Genomic DNA, 15,523 nt, shown 5'->3' with positions numbered 1-15,523 from the left:
TTTTTAATTATTTAAAAAGAACTGTAACATTTATAAATTTCATACTATATCTTTCAAAAAACTGGGAAAACCTTACATTTTTTAACAACTGAAAGCTTTTAAGGTAAGATACCTGTATTTTTTAGAGTATAAGACGCACCTGAGTATAAGACACACCTTAGTTTTTAGGGAGGAAAATAAGAAAAAAGCTGATTGGCAGGTGGATTGGCCTCCCGGAATACCCCCAACACCTCTCTGTTCTCAGAGGTGAATTTTAGCAACAGATTCCTTGGTTGTGAACTCTGTGCCTTGCTTTTTTTTTTTTTTTTTTGCTTTTTTTTCTGCCTCTGAAAGCCTCCAAGACAGAGCTTCAGAAAAAAAGCCTCTGAAGCTCTGTTTGGGAGCTTCTTTTCTGAAGCTCCGTTCGGGGCTTCTTTTCTGAAGCTCTGTTTAGGGATTTTTTTCTGAAACTCCGTTTGGGGCTTTTTTTCTAAGCTCCGTTTGGGGCTTTTTTTCTGAAGCTCCGTTTGGGCTTTTTTTCTGAAGCTACGTTTCTGATGCTTTTTTCAGCCTCTGAAACCTCCATTTGAGAAGCTGGGCGAGGCTACATTTGGAGTATAAGACGCACCCAGATTTTCACCCTCTTTTTGGGGGGAAAAAGGTGCGTCTTATACTCCGAAAAATACGGTATATTTTCTATTTCAGTCACAACTAAAAACATTTTACTTCATTTAGAAGTATAGCACTTGTAATTTGGAAAGAATGGTGCATAAAAACTGCAATGTTTCATTAAATGTGTTTCTAAATGAAGCTATTTTGTAATCTCACCCATCTAAAAAAAAAAAAGCAACATCTCTCACATTAACACATAAGAGGCCAGATATTATTGTTCCAATATAAAATCTATGAAAATACAGTACAGGTAGTCCTCAACTTACAACAGTTCATTTAGTGACCGTTTAAAGTTACAATGGCACTGAAAAAAGTGACTTAAGACCATTTTTCACACTTATGACTATTGCAGGATTCCATGGTCACATAATCAAAATTCAGACACTTGGCAACTGACTCATAGCTATGATAGTTGCATTGTTCTGGGGTCATGCGATCATCTTTTGTGACCGTCTGACAAGCAAAGTCAATACGAAAGCCGGATTCACTTAACAACTGTGTACTAACTTAATACCTGCAGTGATTCACTTAGCAACTTTGGCAATAAAGCTTGTAAAATGGGGCAAACTCACTTAACAAACATCTCATTTAGAAACAAAAAATGTGGGCTGAAATGTGGTTGTGAGTCTACTTGTTTACAAGTCAATGCGCTCTGACGGGGGGGGGGAAGCACTGGTACTTTTGCAAAAGTACTTTCTGTGTATATTATTCCCACTTTCACATAAATATGAGAAAGCATTAAATCCTAATTCAGCATTTTAATGAAAATTTCACTCTCAGATGTCACCAGGAAAGGAGGTATATTAAAGATGGCTTAAAGTATTATCTATTCTGTGAGACACTACCCAACAGTCTGTCCTAAAGATGTGTTTTTATTTTATTTTTTTCCTCAGGATTTTTCTTCTGTTTGTTTACATTTGTTGCTAAATCTGGCCTATTTTTAAATTTACTATTCTGCCAGTTTCTTGCCCTACACAAAATCTGGCCCTGTTTATTCAGTTTTGGAATGCTGAACAATAGTTTTCCAACATTCTGTTGAGTTGAAAAGAATAAAAAGTTAGAAAAAACATGCACAACATATCTTTATTTCACATAGATTTATAACAAAACACAGCGACCTATTTTTTCCCTTCCCAACAACAATTCTATGACAGAGAACTGGGCAATGCCATCCAAAAGAATGCAGGGGTGTAGAATTATAGGAGCCAACACCACTCTGGTGCTGCTGCCCAATTCTCTTAGGGATACACTGGGAGATTTTTTTTTCGGCTCTTCAGATCCAAACCAGAATAAGTCATTTTTAAAATATGTACACATAAATTAGGTCCCAGTTCTCTTGCAGAGGAACAGAGCTCTGAGCTCTTTTATATTATTTATTTCCAACATTCTGTCAGGTTGGAAGGAGTGAAAACAGTGGAACACAGGTATGGTTTTTCACTAAAAAGCACATTTCCTGTTGTGGCTCAACTCTGTGGTCATAGCATAGCATATAGCATTCAGAGAAGAGATTGAAACTGACACAATATCCAGTAGTGAGAAACAGAAAAGTAGTACCTGAAAAATCTTTAACTGAACGTCAGCATTGATACCACATCTTTATTACAAGAGCAGCCCTTTCAAATGTTTAGTCAGCAAGTCTGCCATATAAGTTTCACTGGAGTGACATGCAATTAAAATTTAACAACTTTTCCAAGGTAGGCAATTCTGCAATAGCAATGGAAACTTTTGAATCCTGACAAGAATGCCAAGCTTAGTGTCTCCTCTTTATTGCTAATTTTTTCAAGACCGAGGCTGTGATTCAGCAAGATGTTATGAATTGATGGGATAATGCTTTTTTTAAAAAACTTAACTGCATTATTTGTTATCATGGAACATACTTTCAATGAGATTATTTTTCACAAAGCTTCATATATTAGACATTTAGCATGCTTTGAACACACATTTAAAAACAGTGTGAAAAAATGCTAGAAGAATCTATGGGGGAGTGGGGCCTACTAGATTCACTCTATCTCCACGAAGTCTGTTGACTTCCATAATTAGAGGTGGGAATATTTTTTTATTATAGTGTTAAATTTATATCCCACCTTTATTTACATAATTTACAATGATATACAGAATGACCCTAGCACCTATTTTTCTTGCAATAACCACCCTGTGAGGTAGATTGTAATGAAAAAGAGTGGCTCAAAACCATCCAACCAAGCTTCTGTGCCTAAGGCATGACCAGAATTCACCCTTTTGCATTTTAACTACTGTTCCAAACTGGCTCTATATACACCGACATACACATTTTTTAGAGGTTGAAATGAACATGCAGGTGTTTTGAAAAAGCTGTACAAGAAAATCAAAAGTGTCGGAGTAAAACCATTTACTGTTGGAAAATGGTGGTGTCAACACACACACACACACACACACACACACACACACACCCAATTTTAAATTAGGTTACTTCTTCAAAACTTTAGAAATCATGTGTAAACTTCAAATGAGGAAGGAGAAGACCTGAAATATTTTGTTCCAGTGTTCTTATGTCCTATTATATAAAATTTTTCTTTTCCACTTTCCTATGTTCCGTATTATACTTAAAATAAATAATTCATTCAGTTTCAAGCAGAAAATCTGAAACAATGCTTCTACTCATAAATTGCATTAAAAACAATGAAGTTTCATTAGCATCACATATTTTATATAATAACTATTTAAATTTCATTTACCAAAATCATAATAAATAATCCTAATTTCACTTTTAGAATTTTCATCCCTGAGTCATAAATCCCTATATTTTACATTAAGATGGATCTAGATTTAACAGCAATTGAATCTTTCTTCAGCTGGCTATAATAAAACGTTATAAATGGCAAAACAAACCACAGCCAGGAATTTAAAGTGCACACAGAAAAGTCCAATTAATATAATCCAGCTATATGTCTTCTAGCACCTTGTCACTAAAGATCCAATCTTTCATCCCTACTTTCATTGCTTTGGTCTTTAAACAAAATCACATTGTCTATCAATAACTGTCAGACACAGTTTCCCAAATAAGCCACACATAAAGCAAGCAATGACAATTTTATTAGTTCTGCTATGAGGTGGCTTTTTTAAAAAGAGTAAACTGACTATTAAAAAGTTTGCATTGATATAACTGATGGATGATAACAATGAATAAAAAACATCAAAGTTTCTTCAAACTGGCCTTTTGCTTTTAATGGACACAATGCCACTATCATATCTTTTGCAAAGTTGTGCCATGTAATATTTAGTTTGTTCAGGTCACTAAAAACAAAACAAAAATTTCTTATAAAAAAGAAGATGCAATAATATACCTAAAAATAGGTTATACCATTAGCATCTGATCACCTGGTTTTCTGCTAATGTATTAAAAGGATCCCACATTTTCATACTTATTACCCTGTAAGTTTTATTCAATTAAAATTAAATAGAACCAACCAACTTTCCATTTATGTACTTAGTCATTATCTCTTTTTGGTCACAAATTAGAATATGATAGCATCATTTTCAGAAGATACTCCCAGCTTTTGAAAGCTGGGTATAAATTTGGTGCTCAAGTTGTATACCTTCTGAAAGATTACAACAGAATCCATTTATGCCACTAGGAACAGATTGCTGTGTCACTGATACGTACCTGCGTGCTTCCATGACCGAATGGAGTGCTGGATAAATTTGTAGCAATACTATGCAGGATAATTTCACCGCTCATGGATCCTGAAGCAACATAGCAATCATTCCAATTGAATGACACACAAGTTATTTCCTCTCTATGATCCTGAAGAAGAAAATATGCAAACTTTAATTTAGTACAACACTCATGGGCTCCAAAGAAATGTTGAGATTACAAATACTTCTCTGTGATCCCCAATATTCTGTGTCCACTACTGGTGAAAATCAATGAAGCAATTTCTCATGATTCTGAAGGAAATACAACAGTTGTGCAAATTCTACAATAGGTTTAAAAGAGTTTTTTAAAAACAACAACAATCAAAAGGTAGCCTTATCTTCCTAGTGTTATTCTTCCACTCTCTGAATCTTTTGGGTTTCCCCCCAAAAATTAAGTGCAGCCTTCAGTCTCTAAAAGGTTGCCTACTCCACCTCCCTGGAATGGTTACTATTGTAATAGTACTATTGTACTATTGTAGCTTGCATTTTCAACCAATATATTTGTATGTAGTTTCTCTCAGAAATGAAATTCTTGTTCAAATGTCTAACTTTTCCTTTCTTCAAAAAATGAATCTCAGCAGAAATAAGACTTGTCCAATGCTTCCTGAGGTAGGATACAGAATTTTCCCAAAGCTATAATTCAGAGGAAGTCTCCAATCAGGTCCCCCAATTGCTCATATAATGCCCCCCTCCTCTAATCAGAGTACTGGATCCTTCCAGGCTTTTCCCTATCTTTTACTAAGAAACATGCAAATCAGGTGCAAACAGACCCTAAAGAGGAACAACTTCAATCATTCTTTTTACTATGATCTCTGCAGAAAGACAGAAAAACTTTTCTCTCTACTTAGGGAAGGATCCAGCTCTTGCATTCAAACTCCCAGATAATCTTTCTTATAAAGTTTTTCCATACTGTATATAATTATACATCCTCACATGTACATTCACTGCACAGTACTGAAAACATACAACCATACAAAACGCACCAAGTAAATTAAATTTTATTATTATTCTGCCACTGATCCTTCTTCATTCTGACAGAAGCTGTTATTGGAAGTACATGACAATTTCTAATAACTCTCTCTTCTCTGTAACTCCATATGCCACCCTAATGATTCTGAAGACTTTATATCTTTGGAGAAGGGCAGGAATGACACACAGAGATAAAAGAAAACTTCCCATGATCACTGGTTGAGATAATATGACTCTTCTCTACTGTGGCAAACAGTTGAATAGCCCTGCCTTTAGAGAGCACATTAACTTGTCACACCTTCTCTCCTTACTTAAATTTGATTTGAAATATTTGTTTCCCCTGCCAATTAAAATATAGCTGTTTTATATTGGTTTTGGTTTAACTGTAATATCTCCAGGGAAATTTTTTGAATTATAAAGCAGTGTATCAAATGTCTGATAAATACTTGGATAGATACCTGATACCTAATACAGAATAATCCTTAAATAGTGCAGTACAGTACATACTGATATGCATCCATAACCAACAAGTTATGCTAGAATATTTTGGGGGGAGCAGATAAAATGTTTAATGCCTGCCCAACTCTGCTAAAGCAACCATGTGCACTAAGAATGTTGCTGATGATGATAATAGCAATTTTTTAAAAAATTGACACTAATCTGCAAGATAAATAATGAAGATGATTAAAAAATAAAAAGGCAAAATATAAGCATCAAATGTCAACACAAACCCCTAAAGGTACATCAAATTTAACCAACACCACTGAACAAAAGAGAAGATTAAGAGGAATGAAAATTTGCCTCTGAAGCATGTGATAGGAAAGATTGCTCCTGAACTCTTATTGTGTTGTGAATTTACTATTCACCTTTAGCACAGAATGACCTATCTAATAACCATCTATCCAAACTATGGTGATGGGACTTAAGCTTTATCAAAGGTATTAAAACCAATATCTAGCTCTGGTAAACTTCACTTTTCTAGATAGCAATGTCCTTCACCCTCAAATTACTGAATGCTTCCACATATCAAACAGATAAGGCCTACACTAAGATCCCCAAAGCCTTATCCATTGGCCAGATTCTCCAAAAATATCAAAGGCCAGGCTGCAGTAAAGTGGGACCTATATTCTAATTACTTCGGACAAAGTCTTCTGGCTCTAAAACGTAACAATATTTTGTAACAGAACTGAAATTATCCATCAGTAAAGGAATATCCACACATATTCAAAACTGCCATTCCCAGAGCTTAGGTAAAACATTTCCCAACATTTTGAAAAAATGTTGTATTTTAACAAGAACTGCTTTTCTTCCATAGTGTTATTAATAATATTTACCTAACAACTGTCAGTCAGTCTTCCCCATAATCCTAAATTTGCATACACATAAATGTCAAAGCATTATGTTCCCAGACAAACAGTTATTTAAGGGGAAATTCATTACCATTTTGCAATTATAGAAATCAGCACAGCAATTAAATTCTATAATCAAAGAAAAATAGCTACACAGAGATTAATAACAGATTAGGATGATTAACTGCCCCGAAGTCCAAAAGACTGTAGATAAGGTATTGTAACTATACTTTTCTTTTTTTCATTAACTGTTTTTCCAAGCCCATTTTATATTTTAATTAAACCACTTAGAACACTTTATAAATATTCATAAATAATGAAATAACTTACACTCTGATATGTAACGATACAGATAGTCCTCAATTTACAATCACAACTGAGCCAAAAATTTATGTTGCTAAATGAGAATTGTGTTAAGTGAGTTTTGCCCCATTTTACATTTTTTCTTGCCACATTTGTTAAGTGAATCTGGTTTCCCCATTAATTTTGCTTGTCAGAAGGTCACAAAAAGATGATAACATGACCCTGGGACAATGCAACTGTCATAAATGAAAGTCAGCTGTCAAGCATCTGAATGTAAATCATGTGATGGTACAATGGTCATAAGTGTGAAAAATGGTCATAAGTCACTTTTTTCAGTGCCGTTGTAACTTTGAAAAGTCACTAAATGAACTGTTGTAAATTGAGGACTACCTATATATCTGAGGAACATTTTTTATTTGTTAGGTATCAAGCCTTTCATCGAGGCAATGTAAAATACCACTCCTTCCTTTCATTTCTATCTGCATAATAACTGTGAGGAGTAGGCAATATTGGACATGAGTGGTGGGCTTGGCCAACAATTTATGATGGATTGCACTGTAACAACCCACTTCTGGACCATTCCGCAGTCCATTGGGAGAAGCTGACTGACCAAAATCACCTGATGAAACTCTATGGCTGAGGATCAACTTGAACCTGAATTCCCCACCCCCACCCTGGTATGAGTTCAACATCTTAAGCAACATGCTACATGTTGCCTACTACATGCTCCTTTGCTACACTACACTATACCACATCACTACAATTGTATTCATCTCACTCTATGATATGAGAGGTTTATTGAGGTCAAATAAGAGCATCAAGGTTAATTAAAAGCATCAGATTTAGATTTAAGAAAGTGGACAACTTTTCCATCTCTGCAATAACTACATACTACTTAATTGTAAAGTGTAATATGTAGTACCACTTCTAAATAGCTATCATTCTGCTAGCCCAAAACCATCTATGGTTTTGGGCTAGCAAAATATGAGTTATATTTGCATATTTAAAGACTGGAGTATAAACTTACAGGTGATATTAATCTCATATATATTAATTGACAAAAAATCCATAATGCAATATTGTAACTTACCTTGAGAGATCGGTGAAGTTTTCTATATTTTAAATCCCAGATATTAACCGTGCTATCAATTCCTCCACTTGCAATATACATTGAATTCGAACTCAAGCTTATACATGTTTGCTTTGCCTAGTTGGCAATAAATTAAAAAAAACATCAAGATAATATCAACATCAATTTTAAACTAGGATAAAAAGTTAATACAATCTTAGGCACAAATATAGATCTGATTAAAATAAATGACATTTTTATTTTAATGAAATGAAGAAAACAGTGTTCAACTGTTCAAATATGACATAGACAAAATAAAATGACATCATTGTGATGGATTAGTCAATAGTTCGAATTTAATTTACCAACACCATACCCCAAAATTAAAGTTAGCAAGGGCCAATGAAAGCTCATTTTGATGTTTTTCCTTTAATATCAACTAATTAGTTTCATTAATTAGATTTATATCCTGCTTTTCCTCAATGAACTTATGGAACTATACACTGTACTTTTCCCTTCTATTTTCCCCTCACAACAATTCTGTGGAGTAACCTGCCTGACAAAAAGTGATTGGTCCTAATCTATTCAGCAGGCTTCCATGATTGAGGTTGAACTTAGTCCAACACCTTAACCATTTTATTACATTTAGCAGCAGAAAGATTAATGATGAATTATAGTAATTATCTGCTCTTTCAACAATGTACTATTGTGATTGATCAGTAATAAGTGTTCTAGGTGCTTTTTAAATAGAAAATCACCGAGAATTATTTAATATTTTAATTAAATAAATGAAAATGGATGTCTGAAATAAAAATCACAGAACTTATAAATAACAGTGTGTCTACTAAAATGTATATTGAATGGTCCATGAACAGTTTAATTTATATTGCTGAATAATCATCCTTCCCTTTCATTTCTTTTCTCTGCAGCCTTCACAGTGCGAAGACCTTTGAAGCAAATTATACATTTCCTTTGACAAATGAAACAGTTCTGCCTTTATAAAAACAGACACCATGTATATGAGGCTGGAAACAAATCATTTTCAAATCATTAGTATCTGTAAGTAGGTGAGTAGAGCATAATACGGCAACACCAACCTTTGCATTTTTTCATACAAGTAGAGACAATACTTCCAGTTTTTCATTTTGAACATTCTGTGCTAAGACCAGTAGGTCTTTTTCCCTTACTTTTTATTTTGGTGGAGAGGAGAGTGAATAAAATTGTCTTACACATATAAGTGCCTTGTGTCTTTAAATTCTATTCACAAAAAAGTGTCTGGAAGTGCAACAATGGTGCCTAATGTATATCTACCCTTTAGAGAAACCATATTTTTTCAGGCCTATACAATTACTTTCTATTATTGCTATATGATTTAGAAGGGAGATGTTACTATAAAGTATTGCAATCAGATGCTACATTCATGACTCTGCACACTCTTAAACATCTTTCTGGAAACAAATCCAAAACATGACTATGAATTTATATAAATATCTAAATAAGCATTATGTATTTTTGAAACAGAGAACAGATAGTAAGTAAAATTCATTTATTTGTAAACCCTATCAACTGAATCTAGAGGAGGTTTACTTCCAGGTTAGCAATGCATAGATTATCAGGAATATTATGAACACTTACTGGGAATTTGGGAACTTGAGTACATAAAAATAGCAATACATTAAAAGACCACCATTTAAAAGCTGTTCTACTTACCCCTTCAGCTAGTTCAAAGAGTGGAACTGGTTTTCCTTTACAATTTGAAACCACTATCTTATCACCAACAGCTGATGTTGTTACCAAAAAGTTATCTGGAATAAGAGTCAGGGAACACAACATGTGCTTTTGTTTAAGCAAAATTGTTTTCGTTTTAAACCTCTTTTAAGTAGGCATTTAATCACATGCATTTCCAATTGAGAGAACAGTACATTTTCAAGAGTTATTTTAAAAAAGATATAATTTATTTTGACAATGACCAATAATTCCAATAATCAATAGGTATCCTGGCGGTTCCAACACTGCTTATCTCCAGTAGCTGCTTAAGGACGAATAGATGAATAGACCACAGTAATAACAGCGCAGGTGGCTAGATTCTGTGCAGCAGCACTGGGGATTCATCGGAAATATTAATACAGCAGTGGCCAAAATTTTGGAAACCTTTTGGGAAGTGTATTTTTTAGGTTTGATGGCTACCATAAAATTGATATATATCAATGAAAAGATAATTTAATCAAGAATGTAATGCAACGAAGTTTGTCCAATTATCTGTATTCTATGAAAAGTTATAGCCAGAAAAAGGAAGCACAACTTAATTAGGCTAATATCAGGTACTTTCCCTCATCTGATTGCAGCCAATGAGCATAAGTGTTTAGCAAGCCAATCAGGTGTCATCTTGTTTTGGCAATGAGCCAATCAGATCACAGTCGGATTCAGTTATTGATGTCATGTATTGAAACGGAGGAGGACATTTGTCAGTATGTTATGAGATCGCTATCAAGTTGGTGGGGTTTTTTTATGTTCTTTCATTTAGTGAGCTTGTAAAATGTAATAAAATTAAAGTAATGGTGCAAAGAATTGACTGGTTGCCCAGAAAGCGATGTAAAATAGTATTATTAAGTGAATAAGGCTATAGTTATAATGAATTAGAAGAAAATTTGGTGGAAACTTAGCCAAATGTGGCATTTTTAAGTTTTTGAAGAGATATAAAGAGACTCAGTCACTACACAATCACACTGCTAAAGGCAGGAAAAGGTGCAAAACATAATAGATAGAATAATTAAGAGACTGTGCCTACATGACAGAAGAAAATCATCTGCGTGTATACAAGATAAAATGGCACAATGCAATGTGAAGTTGAGTGCAAGGAGTGTTCGGCGCAGAGTGCAGGAATTTGGCCTAAAATCTAGAATTCCACGAAAAAAGCCATTTTTATCTCTCAAACAAAGGTTGAAAAGCCTTACATTCCTGATTAAATTATCTTTCCATTGATATATAATTTTATGGTACTACTCAAAAAAAGTGGTGTTATTAGCCATCAAACCTCAAAAATACACTTTTCCCAAAAGGTTTCCACAATTTTGGCCACTGCTGTACATCATAGCTATTTTACACAACTAATATAGAAGCAAACCCTTCTATATTACTACGCTTTTGCATTTTAGTATTTAATGACTATGGGCCTCACAGTTTAAGGATTGATATTATAGTATAGTTGGGCCATGTGTAACTGACAGATTGGATGCCAAATTGGGATTTTAATATATATTTTATCTGTTATTTATTATTTTATTCTAGAATTTTTAACTGAATATTCCTTGAATGTTATTTGTTCTGGTATCCGGTCTTAGACTGTGATAAACTTGATTTGATTTGACAATGACCAGAAATTATGAAAAGGTTATAAAAATATTCTATTTGGGGGTGGGGAATAAGATGTGTCATTTGATATTTTATGATTATTCAAGACTTTATGATTAGAATAAAATAGAATAGAATTTTTTTATTGGCCAAGTGTGATTGGACACACAAGGAATTTGTGTTGGTGCATATGCTCTCAGTGTACATAAAAGAAAAGATACTTTCATCAAGGTACGGCATTTACAACACAATTGATGGTCAATATATCAATATAAATCATAAGGATTGCCAGCAACAAGTTATAGTCATACAGTCATAAGTGGAAAGAGATTGGTGATGGGAACTATGAAACGATTAATAGTAGTGCAGATTCAGTAAATAGTCTGACAGTGTTGATGGAATTATTTGTTTAGCAGAGTGATGGCCTTCGGGACGAAACTGTTCTTGTGTCTAGTTGTTCTGGTGTGCAGTGCTCTATAGCGTCGTTTTGAGGGTAGGGGTTGAAACAGTTTATGTCCAGGATGTGAGGGATCTGTGATGTTTACAATACTTTCTATACAACTCAATGAAACTATTTGTGTCTTTATTTTTCTTACTATCATTCTCTCAACATTAGATTTGATTGAATTTGAAAAGTTTATAGCAGAAAATTCTGAATACCTGTGGCTTATTTATAATTTGTTAGTAAAATAAGATACAGGAATAGAACAAGACAAATATGGTATGATTAAATGGATGCCAAATTTTAAAAAAACAATTAACATGCAACATGGGAATATCTAGGGAAGGTAACTATCAAATTTACTGCAAATACCCAAAGAAAATTGTACATAATTGATGTTTTTTTATGGATAGGTTAAGCCAATGTTGACTGCCAAAATAGATAATTCATATAAAAATTGTAGGAAATAGTTGGATCACTGGTGTTTTGTTTTGTTTTTTGTATTGGGTGGCAATATCAAACTTCAATAATTCTAGAAGATGCTCCATTGTTAAAAAAAAAAAATCTAAACAACAACTTTTTAAACACCCCTTTTTTGTTAAGTATTACTAAGTCTCATATTCCCACCAAGTATATCGAATTGGCTCTGTATATGATAAAGATGTTAGGATACTTTATTTTTCTTATTGGAAATGGTACATAACGTCCTTACAGCTATGGCAATATGCTTCAGTGTGAAAAACTTTATATTTAAAAAAACAATCTTATGCTTATTTAACCAAAAAAACATTTATGGTTTGTAATTCTGCACGTGACTTTTATTAGATCTGAAGCTTGGGTTTATCCAAACATAAGGCTTTTTAAAATATTAGATTTTGCCTGCTTCATTATAATACATTTTGTTCAGATTAGGTAGAAACTCCAACTGTTTATTGTGATTGATGATTCTTATTAGATTAGATGCCTCTGCTAATTACTGAGTATTGTTTTGATTTTAATAATGGTTTCAACATGTCAAATTGATATAAATCACTTTTATATGGGGCATTAATCTAATGCTATCTCAAAAATTCTTAGCTTTTATACAGCTTTTAAATATCTTTCTCTTTTGTTTTTTTTTTGTTTTTTTTTTCTTGCTTGCATTTTTAGATATTTATAATGGGGGAAAAGCTGGGCTAAAAACTTGCTCGCTAAATATTTTTTGAGCCAGTATTTTAATAGCAGAAACTCCAAAGATACATCCAAGTTTTAGCTATGAAGTTTATTGGAGAATGAGCAAAGAACTCCAATCACGAATGCAACAATTAGATTGCTGTTTCTAGCTCAGGGATCTCCTTATACACAAAGCTTTGTGCCCCATACCACAAAGGATTTAGAACTTCAGCTTTGAAGCATTTAACTAATACAGGCACATAGTTATTCCTATCAAAGCTTACCTAATCTGGTTATTGCATTGGAAGCTCAGCGTGAAGTTTGACTTTTTTTTAATTCATTTTTTCATTGAACATTTTTCAGGAAGTAGAGACTGAAAATAAATGCCTTTTAAAACCTTTACCTTTTCAATTTCATTGTTTTTAAATTTTCAGATAAGCAGATGATCAGTATACCACCTAGCTCTGTGATGGCAAACCTATGGCATGCATGCTGTCGCCAGCTGCTCTTCTGGTTTCCAGCACCGGCCAGCTGGTCTTTGCAGGCGCTGGAGCGCCTGAAAATGCTCAAAAACCAACCTGAAAATGCCCCAAAAATTATTTGAAAACTGCCCCCAAAAAGCTAAAAAACAAGCATGCGCACACCAGCCAGCTGGTCTTCTGGTTTCTGGCACTCTGGTGCCTGCACATGCACACGGGTTCCAGTTTGGGCACTTGGTGCCAGAAAGGTTCGCCATCACTGATCTAGCTCTTTGTGAACACTGCAACATATTCTATGTTGAACTGCCCTTGATAAGAGTTCATAAAATTCTGTTGATCTAGAACATTGTAGTTGTAACATTGAACCAGAAAGATTAAGAAAACCCATAGCAACCCATGATACCAAGACACAAGTAGGTTGTTCTTCTGGCAATCTACTTGTTTCCAAGTACCATTCAATTAGAATGGTACTAATTTTAGAAGGTTTAAGCCATCCCTAATTCTGCATACAATCAGGCCATCTTCAATGTGTAATATTCCTGTTCTCCATTAGTTTAACAACAACCATTTAGCATTTCAGGTATACAAAAGTAACCAGAAATTAAGGAGGAAGATTATTTTCAAGTGGCTTATGTTGAGCAAATAAACTACAGAAATTGGGAAAGCAATTCTAAGTTGTTAGGTAATGTGTTGTAGGAAGTACAGGACTCACTACCATAATTTTATAAATGAACCTTCTCCTAGCATAAAAACTGTTACTACATAAATTTTATCAAAATCAAATAATAAAAATGATACTGTAAAAAATTATTTACTTTCAATATCTAGGAATATCCTTTTCATTCATAAGAAACAACAAGTTGAACTAGAGGGAAAATCAGACTTTATCCATGTCAGTTCTATGCTAAACAGACCGTCTTTGATTCTTTGATATTGCTATAACACAGCAATATAACTCTATCAAATATGGTTGAATAAACCTGATAAGTAACATTCAACCTAAATGAATTACTCAAATTAGAAATGTACATGAAGAGCTAAAATGACAGTTGAATTAACTTTTTATTTATTCATTTATCCATTCAGATATTATTTATATATTCTGTTTTATAGCACAAGTGCAAAGCAGTTAGAGAAGTTTGTTCTTGTTATTATTGTTGTTAAGGCCACTACTCTATTTCCTTCATAATCTAAGGTAGTTTTGCAAGACAGCAAAAGCATGGAAAATAACATGGAAATGTTTTAAGAAGGACATATTCTAACATAAAGTATGTGGCTTCTTCAGAGCTCTGAACAGAAGTTAAATGGATATACAGATAATCCTCAAATTATGACGACAATTGGGACTGGAATTTCTGTTGCTAAATGATTTAGACATAAAGCTTAATGGCAGGTTACTGCACTGCTTAGTGACAGTGTTCCCAGAACTACCCTTCACCATTCTTATACAAACTCCACTGGTTAGTTGAAGACTCACCCTCAGCCAAGCCATTCCCTCTTGATCCCTCCCAGTACAAGCCTCAGTTTTTCCAAATAAGGAACTGCTTCCACTTCAACTACCCCCCACCCCCATTTCTGTCCTTTTGTTGAACCTGCACTGTGCCTTGTGAAACAGCAAGCAGTTCCAGAACCATGAAGCTTTGGGTTTTATTTATTTATTTATTTATTTTATTTTATTTGCATTTATATCCCGCCCTTCTCCGAAGACTCAGGGCGGCTTACACTATGTTAAGCAAGTCTTCATCCATTTGTATATTATATACAAAGTCAACTTATTGCCCCCAACAATCTGGGTCCTCATTTTACCTACCTTATAAAGGATGGAAGGCTGAGTCAACCTTGGGCCTGGTGGGACTTGAACCTGCAGTAATTGCAAGCAGCTGTGTTAATAACAGACTGTCTTAGCAGTCTGAGCCACCAGAGGTTACTTGCTGTCTTGTGGCTCAGGGGCTTCTTGGTGCACCGTGGCTTTGGGACTGCAGGAAGCCTTTGAGTCACAACTCAGTTCAGTCTTTGGGAAGAAAGCCTTGTGTGTCTAGCAGCTGCCTTGAGAAGGGCCAGGCCAGGTGTGCTTTGCTCAGCA

At 34.2% G+C, this 15,523-nt stretch overlaps 1 protein-coding gene across 3 annotated transcripts in view; it reads right to left on the bottom strand.

The window, feature by feature from the left end:
• The window catches only part of NEDD1 (NEDD1 gamma-tubulin ring complex targeting factor), a 35,931-nt gene that overhangs the window by 15,468 nt on the left and 4,940 nt on the right, over positions 1-15,523 (bottom strand). For all 3 annotated transcript variants that reach the window (XM_058190644.1, XM_058190648.1, XM_058190645.1), the window contains exons 3-5: positions 9,727-9,821; positions 8,038-8,154; positions 4,295-4,435 (exon numbers count right to left, since the gene is read on the bottom strand). In XM_058190644.1, the coding sequence (XP_058046627.1) occupies positions 4,295-4,435; positions 8,038-8,154; positions 9,727-9,821 (353 nt within the window). The remainder of the gene's footprint in view (positions 1-4,294; positions 4,436-8,037; positions 8,155-9,726; positions 9,822-15,523) is intronic.

This window comes from Ahaetulla prasina, chromosome 7 (genome assembly GCF_028640845.1).
Source record: "Ahaetulla prasina isolate Xishuangbanna chromosome 7, ASM2864084v1, whole genome shotgun sequence".
Classification (NCBI taxonomy): Eukaryota; Metazoa; Chordata; class Lepidosauria; order Squamata; family Colubridae; genus Ahaetulla; species Ahaetulla prasina.
Note: the sequence above shows the minus strand (reverse complement) of the source record. Positions and strands in the feature narration are given on the sequence as shown.